The sequence below is a fragment of the Mauremys mutica genome, chromosome 7, assembly GCF_020497125.1.
Source record: "Mauremys mutica isolate MM-2020 ecotype Southern chromosome 7, ASM2049712v1, whole genome shotgun sequence".
NCBI lineage: Eukaryota > Metazoa > Chordata > Testudines > Geoemydidae > Mauremys > Mauremys mutica.
Window position 1 is genome coordinate 88,716,243 of NC_059078.1, and position 13,404 is coordinate 88,729,646.

General features: G+C 44.1%; 1 protein-coding gene across 4 annotated transcripts in view; it reads right to left on the reverse strand.

The window, feature by feature from the left end:
- The window catches only part of PALD1 (phosphatase domain containing paladin 1), a 193,957-nt gene that overhangs the window by 111,060 nt on the left and 69,493 nt on the right, over positions 1-13,404 (reverse strand). For 3 of the 4 annotated variants that reach the window (XM_045022700.1, XM_045022698.1, XM_045022699.1), the window contains exons 2-7: positions 5,810-6,004; positions 4,992-5,094; positions 3,914-4,093; positions 1,878-2,042; positions 921-1,081; positions 65-140 (exon numbers count right to left, since the gene is read on the reverse strand). In XM_045022700.1, coding sequence (XP_044878635.1) covers positions 65-140; positions 921-1,081; positions 1,878-2,042; positions 3,914-4,093; positions 4,992-5,094; positions 5,810-5,991 — 867 coding nt within the window. In that variant the 5' untranslated portion in view covers positions 5,992-6,004. Of the gene's footprint in view, positions 1-64; positions 141-920; positions 1,082-1,877; positions 2,043-3,913; positions 4,094-4,991; positions 5,095-5,809; positions 6,005-7,811; positions 7,886-13,404 lie in introns of those variants that run through there. The other variant, XM_045022701.1, reaches the window with a different exon arrangement.

The following is a 13,404-nucleotide window of genomic DNA, read 5'->3' on the forward strand; positions in this document are numbered from 1 at the left end:
TTAACTCTGCCTCCACGCTGCTAATGTGAGACACCTTATAGGTTCTACAGTCTGCAGTCCTTACCCTGAGGAAATTGGTGAAAGCATCAAACTGTGCTTCTAGAGGTGCCCCATCCACAGGCAATGGCAGCCGATGGTACCTGCCAAATACAGTGAAAAGACATTCATCAGGATGTGAGCAAAACACCAGTCATTGAAAATAAGCAGATTTTCCACTTTAATAAAGTTCTAGAACATAGACAACTGGAAATGCTGCCTTCTGATGTGTGTGAGGGCCTCACTTAAAAGAAGAAATGATGTAAAAAGAACGACGCATTCAGTAATTGTCGCGGTGTTTCTAAATTTAGAAGAGGATTATCAACATGTTTTGGGGGATCTTTCATGGTTATAAAAGTAGAGTGCTTCTGCCATTCATCCTTTGAGTGGAGAACTGCCTGGTTTTATGGGGGAAGGAGCAATGCACATCCATGCTGGGGACTCTGTGAGTCTCCTTCCCTCCCTTCACACCTCTCAGCCTTGAGGCTGCATTACAGTTCCCATTCTTCCAATAGGGTGGCCTGGACAGAACTTCCCATCAGTGTTGCTCTCCAGCTGGACAGAAGGGCTCTTCCTTCCTTTCCTCTAACCAGAGTCCAAGTATACATGTTGAAACTACAGAATCTGTGACTTCTGGAAGATTGGGAGCATGACCCAGAAGTACATTTATGAGAACACCAGGTCTATGTTACAGTTCTGGGACTTTAGGAAAAATATTGATAAGATTGAATTTTTGATTGGTTCCCTTGGCATGGCATAAATAAAACTCTTTTGAATAAACACGCAGAGGAAGAGAGAAGAAAGAGCAGAAAAGAAAAAGAAGAGGCTGCCAAACTATGTGGGTGATTTAAAGGCAAGGAATGTTGTATGTGTCTGTGGATTACCTGTAAAATGGCAGCAGGAAGACAGGCCTCTTGTACACCTCCTCCATCACATGGATGTCCTCTTCGCGCTGGATGGTCACGGAGTGTGGCTCATCTTTGAAGTGTTCAATGTCATTATAGATGTAGTATGTGTTCTCACTCAGCTGAGCAAAATCATGTATCTTCAGTAAACAAATGCAACAAAACCATGTTAAAAACAAACTGCTTTACTGTTTGATCCCCATTTTCAACTCCACCAACACAGCAGCACATGGGAATCGCAGCTCTTATATACAGCATGTGCTGTTTTAGACAAAGGAAATATACAAATTGACTGGGCTCAACATATTGGTCACTAGAAGTTTGTTCATGCTACACAATCTGGCACAACAGACAGTGCCTGCTCACAAGAGGCTCAGGACTGGAACAGGAAGGAGGATGTTGCACATAAGGACTGAGGTGATTGGTAAAATTGTGTGCAGACCTCGAACTGAAGTAGCAGACATGAGAGCAGCTGCAGGTCTAGGTGGAGACCCAATGGCAGAGCTGTGCAGGTGTTCGAAGGTGGAATAGCATGGATGCTTGTGTGTCAGGACTTTGGTTTACTTGCAAAGCTGGGTGAGGGCCCAGAGCAGGGATTCTTCAGGTCAGGAACAAAGTGCAATGTAAGATTCTGTGAGGTTTTAGCCTCTATTTCTTGGCCATTAAAAGTCGCCAAGTAAAGCTGAGAAATTATTTTTATATGTATATGGGTTTATATATAAAATCATGGCCCCTCACAAGGGTCACTTCCCACTGGACAGTGAAAAATTCCTCCACAATACAATGTATCAGAATTATCAGATGGTTCCAATCAATTGTCCCCATCCTCTGCCAAAACTCACCTCATTTCACCCCAGTCCCCAAACCAAAACTGACAGACATCCCAGGCCCCGCTATTTCATACAGTGGAACAGCTTCCTTATGGCTCCCAATCACCTCTTTCCGAATTGCAAGCTCCATGTTGTCCACTTTGACCCCTCTCTGCAGGCTGTGCAGGTTTTCATGCAAGTTCTCCTTTCCTCTTGGCGTGTAGGGCACAAAGTCATTTTCCATGCGTAGAAATAGAACAGGCTCCTCACGAACACAGAAGAAGATGCACTCCTGCAAAGACACAGGTACATGCCAGCCAACATCCTCCACCGCTCCAGCTTTGTGAATGGTTGATGAATGCCTAGCTGAACTCAGCAGCTAGAGGGAGAGACTAGACTAGAGAGACTGTTATTCTGGTTTTTAAAAGCTTGTGAGGCATATAGTGGCAGGCATGATATACTAACCTAGATAGATAGAGACTTTTGTGCAATTTTTTCCCCAGTCAAGCTCAAGGAGTGAAGGTCTCCGTGTCCAACACAAGGACAGTGCAAGGAAGATATTAGAGAGACATGATTGTTATTTTTCATTATTTGTTTTGTGTGTTCGGAGGAACTTAAGACCTTGAGGTTTAATCCTGTCACCACATGTGCTTATGACAGCCTTAAAAAGGTGTCATGAACATTCACTAATATTTGCATTACTTACATCCTGGTGCCATGATGAGGATGATGATCATCATCATCATCAAGTATTTGTCCTGGATGAGTGAGGGGCATAACATTTTGGAAGGCTGCCTTATTTTTGTAGGTAATTATTTCAGTCACAGCTCTTAAGGCAGAACCATTTTATGACTGGTGTGAATTGCAGAAGGCAAACCTTCTCTTTCATGCCACTCTCATTGCCACGGACAGTGGTTCTCAGCTACCCATCTCAGGAAAAGGGGAATAAGAAGGATTAAAAATAAATCAGTAAGAGGCAACACCAGCAGAGCATCACTCTACTTCCATCCACGTCCAAGTGAGCAGAGCAGCTTCTTTCAAGGCTAATGCTACCAGCTGGGATATTCCACAGGGGGACTGCAGCTAATAACTTCCACAGGAGCCTTACACTTCTAGGATTCCCCATCCACCAGTGCACAGAGTGAGGTTCCTGGGTCCCTCCCACTGCTGTCTGGAAGTAGTTATATCACACACCAACAGGCTTTTGTCTAAAACTAGAATTGACCAGCAATGAGCTGTTTATATTTTGACTTAATTCACAGCTACAGTGTACTCACAACAGCAGCAGCCTGTGGAAACTGTACAGCTCCTTTCACTTCATACTGTCCACAGTTAACCACAGGCCCAATATGTCAATGAAAATCAGGAGCTGCAGAACTCTAAAAGGAGCCATTACATCCAAACAACTCAAACAGTTTAACTCACACTCAAGAGTGGCCAGGACAAGCATTGATGTAACTCAGTTGGGTGTGTCCCTGCCTGCGGATGTCTGTGTAAGTGCAGTACCTGACAGAGGTTTGTAGCTTGCCAACAGGATCACAGTGTGAGGGATAGCCCTCTGTCCCACCAGCCTGCGGTGAGTGGCCCCACAGTCCAGACTGCACCCTGGGAACCCTGTCACGCTCCTCTCCACAAGAGCCACATTAAGAAATACAGTGGAAAACTCATAGCAATGCATTTTTTTCACTCTAGGCCAATGGTTTTCAAACTTTTTATACTGGTGACCCCTTTCACACAGCAAGCCTCTGAGTGCAACCCCCCCCCCTTATAAATTAAAAACAAGGGGGTTTAATTTAATGGGGACTTGGGGCTGTCAGCCCCCTGGAGCTGACAACTTGCCACTCCCATGTAAGCATCTTACGACCCCCTGTTTGAGAACCCCTGCTCTAGGCAAAATCGTTATTCATACTTCACAGGGCTTTTAAACCATTTGAGGATTACATTCTACTTCATTATAAACAGCTTTTCAATGCATCTGAGTTCACTCTACAAGGATTCAGTTGGACCTGGGAATAAATTTTGTGACTCCCATTCTCACTGATGGATGGGAGTATGTATGCACATTAAGAGGTGAATAGCTCATGTAATATGGAACATTGTAATTTTTATCACCTAGCTAGTTGTGCATTTTGTTTTCTCTCTCACACACATACACGCCCCTACCTTGTGCCCATCGTTCTGGAGTTTCTGCAGCACCTGCTTGAATCCATTCAGACTGGGCTGTCCCATTCCAAACACTTCGTACCCTCCTTTGGCCTGTCGGAAATTTGGAGCTCCACAACTGCCTGTAGTGTTCAAGACATCTAATTTACTGTATACATCTCTGACCATAAAATATTTCCCCTGCAAAATAAGTGGTGGAGAAAAGACAACAATTTGAGTGTGAATCAACAAGCATTTTGTATAAAACTAAGCATCTACATAGAACTGAGCAGGAAGGAGAGGGGCAAGGAAGGGAGAGGGGCAAGAGATGACCAAGAAGTGTATTTCAACCACTTCACTCAAAAGAAACTCTTCCTAGACATATGCTCAATATACCCATACCCCCATCATCCCTGATCACAAGCACATAGCAGAATGGGAAAGCAGAGTACCAGCAAGCAGAAACAGCGTCTTACCAGCTCATAGTGGCTGCTCATTCTAAGAAATGCAAAACAACTTCAGAATTCACTTAGCCAAATGTGCAATGAAGGAAAATGTCTTCAGGTCTTTCCCCTGAAGGTGATTACTTTATACACTGAAGCAGCAGGTCTGATTCCATTTCAAAGCTGAGTGAAATACCCATATGAAGCTTAGACCCCATATGAACACAGCCTAGAAATGAAGGTTTCCACATGTTTGTAAACATCAGCCTGCCTGCTCAGAGAGACTGCAAAGCTGCCTGGGGTGAAACTGTTCACATAACACAGTACACTAACCTCAGCTGCCTCTCTCTCTCTCTCCCCCCTTTCCTCCTCCATCCCCAAACAGCTACCCACCTCCATCCCCACAACCCCAGGGACCCCTTTCTGGGATTGAATTAGGTGATCCAAAGCCTCTAAGGAAACCTCAGTCCCTGCCCCCAATAACAATGCTTGCAGGGTTTGTGAAATGAATCCCATGGCATCTGCACAGCTGTGTTACCCTTCCCTTAGCTCATAAAATGCACTGTATAATTTTCGCCTCAGGTAATATGACTTGCTTGCTCTAGATACACTGTGACAAAGCATGCTCATGGCAGAACAGGGTTAGCAGCCTCTACCTGTACAAGGTAGTGTTCCGACGTGGTCTCTGAAATCCGCCCCACTGTGTAGTTGGCCTTCAGCAGGTCGTCATGAATCTGAAATTCCTCTTTGCAGTTGTAGCTGTGAAAGCCACACACAAAAACATACAGCATTTAAGACAAAGGCTTTTTCTCCAGTCAGCATGGGGCTTATTGACCAAGAAGGTCAAGAGATTGAAGCTCAGGGACACATGCTGTGAAAAAAGCCACCCGTCCCTATCCTATTCACTTGGTAAACCTCTAGTAAGATTTATTGTCTATAACTACAACCACTGGTTGAAATTTTATCATGTGACCAAAATTAAATTGTGTGCTATACATGGTAATCACCACCACAGATATGCTACACAGGCTGTGGGGCAGAACAGTTGCTGGCAGCACAGAGATGACTGGCAGAGGCTTCAACAAGCCAGAGTCAGATTGCTCCTATGGGACAGGGTGGACAAAGTGGAGTCGGGGAAAAGGATGGTCCTGAATCCTGCACCCACCAAATAGTCTGCTCATCTGGGGATGCAGGAGAGGGGAGGGAAAGAGGAACGTGATCTCCTGAAGGCTGTTCCTGCAGGGGAAGCAGGAGGCAGAGGGAGGCTGTAGAACTCACTACTTCTCCCCAGGAAATTAATTGTGGGAAGGTCTGTTCTCTCAGCACAGAGAGGTGGGAAGGTTGAGGGGATGAAAGGAGGAGAATTCCCAGTCTTCAACAAAACCAGTAAGGCAATGTTCCTAGAACGTTAGCAGAAGGGAAACTCCGGATGGTTACATGATTTACAGAAACACTACAGCCTGAAGCTACTCACGTGATGACAACAGGCGCCACCTTGTTGGTGATGATGGACTTGGCTTTGTTGTTGTGGAGGCCAACCGTCTGGCAGGAGTGGATGCTAAGCGAGTGGCGGTCCTCCATGGTCTCGTTGCCGTGAACGTTCTCAAACGTAGCTGCTGAGACTGTTTGCTGAGCTGTGCTGGCAGTTGTACCCATAATCCACAGGCAGCTTCATAAAACAGCCAGGAGAACAGGCAGTAGGAAAGGGAGGAGAAACAAGGAGACAAAACATTAGGGCTGATCTAAAGAGGACTTAACGCCAACCAAACATCACTGCAGAATTACCAGATGCTGCACTTAAACAGGCTCAGATCTGACACTGCACAGACAATTGTTGACCATGTTTCCCCCTTTAAAGGTTACACATAATTGGTTGGTCTTAATGCTCATGAAAGCGTGGGCAGAGCCAGAGAGAGTGAGGGCAGCTGCTTGGGCAGATTCCACCTCCGTTCACACACACCACTCTGCACCACAGTGCACCTCAGTTATATCCTTCAGCTCTCACAGCCAACACCCCGGTCACACAAACAAACATGGGGCTGGCCATCCCTCAATCCAACCCTCCTATTGCAGGACTACAGCCGCTCCCGAGCAGATGCACATCAGCCTGACCAGGCATCAGACAGACAACCAAAACACACACATCCCTATGTTTCATTGGTGAGTGAGCCACATGAAACTGAACCCAGGAGGTGTCAAAACATGAAATAAAACTGCAAAGAAGTAATAATGGCCTCCAAAGAATATATGGAATTAATCTGGCATTTCAGGATATGGACACATGGTCATAAATGCTAAGCTATCTTGCTGTTTAAAGGTAGGCTGAACTCCCCTCTCGTGGGGTCTCTGTCCCTCCAGTTCAAGGAATACATAAGCATGTGCCACTGCAGTCTCCCATGCTGTCCCAGCAGACAGCTAAGCCTCGCTCTGCCATTGAGTTGGAGAGGGTACGTCTACACAGTGAACTGCAACCCAGGGCAGAGAGTCTCAGAGCCTAGGTCAACAGGCTTGGGCAGGCAGGGGCTTGTGTTACTGCACTAAAAATATCTGTGTAGTCATGGCAGCTAGGGCTCTGAAGCCCAGCCCCCCTTTCTGGAAGTCCGTGGGCTTCAGAGCCCGAGTTGTGACATCTGCACAGCTGTTTGTAGCATGAGCTCTGCAAGCCCAAGTCAGTCGACTCAGGTTTGAAGCCTCACTGCCCTGGGCTGTCACTCACTGTTTAGAAGTACCCTTATAGTGGCTTTGGGCAAAACACAGCTTCCGTGTGCCTCACTTTCTCCATCTGCTTTCCCCTTTGCACAGGGCTTTGAAAGCTACTGATGAAAGGTTATGTCTACATTGCAATTAGATACCTGTGGCTGGCCCAGGCCAGCTGACTTGGGCTCACGGGCCTCGGGCTAAGGGGCTGTTTCATTGCAGTGTAGACATTCCAGCCTGGTCTGCGGCCCAAGCTCTGGGACCTTCATGCCTTGCAGGGTCCTAGAGACCAGTCCTTTAGCTCAAGTCCCAGGAGCCCAAGTCAGCTGGCACAGGCCAGTCATGGGTGTCTAATTGCAGTGTAGACGTATTGAACGGCACTCTAAATATTGCCGATGTCCTCACTAAAGTTCTGGAGGGGAACGAGAGATCTCCCTCACAGCAAGACCCTTTTAACTTTAGAAAAAGGGATACAACGCAGAACAGGGCCTGGCTTCTTACTCAGTCCTTAGTATTCAGTTCAGTTGTCCCAGCAGCCACATTGCTCCTCTTGGTTTTCACCTAATTTTTAAACATAGTTCAAAGGAGTCGGGGGAAGGAAGGATGGGATGAACTGAGTTCAGCCACCACTTGGGAGTAACACAGCAGACAAACACACATGAGCATCTTTCCAGTGATAACTAAATAGAGAGCATGAAACTGAACTAATGGTGATGGAGGCTGGAAATTAATTTGCAAGAGGAAAATGAAAACAGTTTTTCCTAGGTAGAAATACTGACCTCTCAGACTAATTTCAAGGGATATGAGGAAGCTGCAGGGAGAGCTGTAGAGGATCCAAGGGACGTGCTGCAAAGGCTCAGATTGTATTCCAGCTAAGGAACCGGGCTGGAATAGCAGAGACAAATGCTTCAGTCGCTCCCTGCTGGCTGTCACTGGCTCTCAGACCATAAGGGAAACATTCTAGCTCTGAAGATAGTTGTGCTTTAGCAGTGGGTCTTACAGAAAGGTTGGATGCCTATATTTTTTCCTTTTATTTCCTCATGGACGGTTACTTTTCAGTACTAGGAAGCACCGATCCTACACTGCTGCCATCGGGCCATACTCCAGCAGAATGACTGCACCCCACCTCAACCTGGTTAAGTTATGGGAACTGTGATGGGGGAAGAGGTGCATTTCAGATCAAATCAGCCCCTTCCTGAGATTCTCATTTGCTCCCCCTTCATATAAAACTCTTCACTCATATTGTTATGAATCCCCCTAGCTAGAAGGGGTTATAGGGAACTCCCTTAGTCTACCTGCTAACATAGGGACACTCTGGTGAGGGAAAAATATGCACCTTTAAACTCCATTCTACCAAGAGAACCTACCAGAAGGACATTTTGCTTTAAGATTTGGGGGAGGGAGGGTGAGGTGAACAGAATAGGACAATAACTACCAAGGATCCACTGTCATATATTCTTCAACATCTAAATTTATGTCACCCATATCAGCCAGCAGGTGGCACCATTACATGATATGAGGCTTTCCCAGTAGCAAAAAGCACAAAGTACTCGCAGTGTCTTCTGCCTCTGAGAAGGAAGATTAGCATTATTGTTTATTTGTACAATGCCAAACAGTGTGTTAATTACTCTACAGACAAGGTCCCTGCCCCAGACTGAAGATGCTTTAAAGAGTAAATATTAATAAATATAATAATAAACCAGATTCCTTGTAGTTTTTATTAATAAATATTTATTTTGAATGTCCAAGTGACTTTTTTTCTAAGCCTCTCACCTCATTTCCAAGTTTGATTAAAATTTCTGCCCTTGTTTCTTTATTGTAAGATGCCTCGCTAATATGGTAATTATGCTTCCTAACAAATGTTCAGGTTTTTTAAAAAACGTGACTGAGTTCACTGAATATTGATTGTGGCTGATATAAATTGAAACACCTTTCTCACCTGTAGTTAGGTAATGTTGCCTTTTTAGTAAAGACATTTTAAGCCTCCATCTGACTTAGTTTCCCTGGAGCTAAGAACTCCATTCTGCCTCCCCAGCCCCAATCAAGCATTTATTTTCATGCCTAATACTTCAGCCAGCATGACTTTCACTTCTGACAGTAAATAAAATGTCAGGGATATAGCAGTCTCTCATCCAAATTCAAGACAGTGAAAGTTAAAGGCAAGGAACACTATTTTCCCCTTGGTATAAGCATGATTAAAATGTGGAAAGGCACCAGGTTCAGATAAGATCCCAACAGAGGTTCCTAAGGCAGACATGAAAAGAACAATAGACATTTTGATGGTCATCTTACAAAAGAAGACATGCTAAAGGAGTTGGAAAAGGGTCATATAACGAAAAGAAAGGAGATATCAGTCAGTTCAAAAACTTAAGGATACTCAATTGCTGTCTATTCCAAGTAAGGTTTTTACATGCATCATTCTAGACAGAATAAAGAAAGCAGTAGGTTTAAGGTTATGACAAGAACAGGTAGGGTTCAGACAGGAGAAATCATGTATAGATCAAATAAAACTACGTATCATCACAGAACTGTTGATCGAATGGCAATCACAACTTTACATGAATTTTATAGGTTTCCAAAAAACTTTTGATACAGTGAATAAAACAGTTTAGAACAGAAATTTGTGAACATCATTCAGAGCATCTATAAAAATATAACATGCCAAGTAATATACAACAGTGAAGTGACTAAGCCATTCCAGGTTACTAAATGGTGTCAAACAAGGATATCTTATGTCACACACAATCATTTTACTGATAGCAGACCTGGTAATGAGAAAGACCACAGAACAACCAAGTTGCATACAATGGACTTTCACATAGAAGTTAGAAGACCTTAACTTAGCGAATGACATCAACTTGCTATCCTATACCCACAGAGACATGCAAGCCAAAATAAATATATCCAGGCCTATGCACAATTAGTAGGGTTGAAAATCAAGACTGACTGAGAAACTAAAATCATGAGAATTAGCACACAACAAGAAACACCAACAACACTTTCTAGGACTGACACCTAAGAGGTCAGATATTTCCCATCTTGGCAGCATTGTAAGTACAACAGGAGGAACAGACGAAGGCATTAAATCCAGAATAGTGAAAGCCAGACATGCCTGCCTAACTCTAAAGCCAATCTGGAGAAACAAAATTTGTCCTCCAAACTGAACTTTGAATATTTAACACCATTGTAAACGTCAGTCTTACTATATGAAACGCGGAGACTTATTAAGACCTTACTACCCAGACTCCATGTTTTCATAACAACTGCCTTAGACAAATTCTCAATATCAGATGGTCGGGAGGGGCGGGGGATCACGAAAAAAGGAACTCTGGAGGAAAACAAAACAGATAAGACTGGAAATTACAGAACAAAAATGGAGAAGGCTAGGACATACATGGAAGACAGACCCAAATAACATAATTATGCAGGCACTGGACTGGAATCCACAGGCCAAGAGGTGATGAGGTAGATGGAAGCGCACAACAGAAGTGGAACTGAATGCTACCAAATGACAACAAGAAGCTAAGACAGCAGCAAGAAACTGTCAAAGATGGGAGGCAATGTTGAAGGCCCCATGTTCTGCATGGAATAGAGAGAGAGAAGTAAACTAAGGCATAAGCAGGTGCAGCTCCCTAGCTGTTCCGGAGAGAGTCTATATGGATTTCATTTCATGCCAACTTTCCCCTCCCTGGGGTTTACCTTTATTTATAAACTTGGCTGTTCGTAAGGCTTCCCTATAGACTCCTCTGTCTCAAATCCTAGGTTCCTCTATTCTATAACCACTCCCATCTCACTTACATTCAGGATGGCATTAACAAGCCAAACCTACCACAATAAATCAGCAGAAGTCTGTCAGCCATTCCCTAAAGGATTTCAACACCTGCTAACAGATTGGGTCAACTGCTACCCCAGCTTCCCTGATTACACCTGGCATTTGTGACTTTGTAGATGCTAGTGACTAAGCATTATGCAAATATAAATACTGTCTACTCTGGATACTGTGGTTAAGTAATCTGAAGTGGTCTTGGCTGCTGTTTACATGGATTTGGTGCTTAAATAACAGGTGGTGTTTTGATTAACTACTTCATGATTAATTCTGGTCTCTTTGGGAAATCTTGATGTATATCTGGAGCAAACATTGTGCAACTGTTGTTTGACTTAGGGATTATTCCATTCCGCTCAAGGAATGCCAATTTTTCTTGCTCCAGCCTACATTTGGAATATGTGTGGAGTAGGAAGATGACATCAAGCTAGTTGACTGCTCGCATTCACGGGGCATTGCTCTCTTCAAGGAGGGTGGGGACGAGGCAGATTTTTATTGCTTACGCTCCTGTTCTCATCATTAATGGAATTGCCTAGTGGCTGCTTTGCAGACTTACTGGCAGCCTCCAGGCAAGTAGTGCATATCCTCCGATTCGTCAAAGCCTGTTCAGAAGGCCTCTACTAATCCAACCCAGCCTGTCCAGCCATGCACATTCTCCTCCCCTGGACTTGCCCCACAGGCAATCTTGACAGATTAAAGAAAATGCACAAAAGTTTAATTAGAGTTTGGTAAAATATTAGCATTTCCTTTTACCTTCCCATCATTGCTAATCACTGGGAGATTTGTGTGTACTGAAAATATAGCAGCCGTGTGCCGGCATCTCAGGCGCCTTTAAACACAGGCTCATGTGCAGCAGTTGTATCCATGGATTGTTTCCAACACTGCTGCTGAGGTGCATTCAGCCTTCCAATGTTTGTAAAATACCACTTAGGCATGCTACAAGAAATAAATAATAATCATCATCATCATCTAGTAATGTTTCTCCACAACATACCAAAATAAAAAAAATAAAGAAACCACCACCAAGCAACACTGCAATTAAACACAGTCAGATCCAAGCCTTTGAAACAAGAAAGGAAACAATCCCAGGGACTGATCCTGCACCACTGAATCAATAGGAGTTTTGTCAAGGACTTCAGAAGGAGCAGGATCAGACCCTAAGAAGGCACAAGACAAGGAACGATCTGCAACAACAAGTTGGGATACACTGAAATGAGGACTAGGCACGATGGAAAGAATTTACCATGCAACATTGCTCTGAACAGAAGAGTGAAACAATTACAGTAAGTTACCTGCTGCGGAATGAAGCTGTTGTAGCTACTGAGCTGGGAGAAATATTTTGAGCAACATTGGAGGTTTAGTGGAATGGCAATGCTTCCCTTTAGTCGCCTGTAGCCCTCTCACTCGAGTCTACAGGAAAACATGCTGCTGGTGACAAGTTCCAGCTGCTCCACACAGCTGGCTTCCTTCCACGCAGCAGAACCCAGACAAGACGGATGTTTGCAGTCATGCACCCAGCAGCTGGCTACTAGACAGCCACTATCATCGGGGATTTCCCTCCTTCACTATAAAAGCATCTCTGTAATTCAACCTCTATAGAAAAAAATGTGTGGCAGAACCTACCTCCTCCTCTCCCTCAAGCTCTGCTTTGGCCAAAGATTCCTTCTTGAGTTTGTAGCAAAGACGCCCCCCCAATGAATAGTACAAAGAATCAAATCCAGTTCAGAGCTCTGACACTGCATCAATTTAGTGCTCTTATGAAACTCCATTTGTCCTACTTCACAAGACCAACACTCTAAAATCCAGACAAAAGCAAACAGTTAAGCAGGAGGATCCTCCCCTGAATTGGCACCAGCTAAGAGCATCTTGCATCACTTGACCCCTTTAGAATAATAAGTCGACCGTCACTGATGGGCACTGGAGGGGGCTATGCCCAGATCTTGTCAAGCGAACGGAAAAAAAAAGACTGTTGTAACTGGAGGTCTCAGCATGGAAGATAGAAGAAAAGTATAAGCCAGGTTCCGGATGGAGAGGAAGTGAGATGAATTCTAGAGGACTCACACTCATCAAAAACAATACAGAAAGAATTGAACAGAGTTACAGTTTTGACTAATAACATGGCATTGCAGAAGAGATCACATCAGGAAATCCACCCTGGTAGTTTACATCTTAGACTTGAAGGGAAGCTTGTCCAGGTTTTAGACCCAGAAGTATACAGTAATACTCATTTGGTGTACACAGCATCTTTAAATCGGGGAACTCCAAACTCTTTACAAATCTCAGTGAATTAAATACCTCCCAGGGTTGCAAATGGGCAAACTGAGGCAGAGAGGTGAAGTGACCTGCCTATGGTCATACAGCAATTTAGTGGCGGAGAAAGGAATAGACCCCTGGACTCCTGATGCTCAGTATCTTTCTCCAACCTCTAGTTTGAAATGTCACTCTTTCCTGTTGTATTTAACACCCTGACTTTAAATGAAAAAAAAAATCCTACAAGCAGCTTTTTTTTCTTTTTTTTTTCTTTTTTACACTGCAGATAAACAATTCTA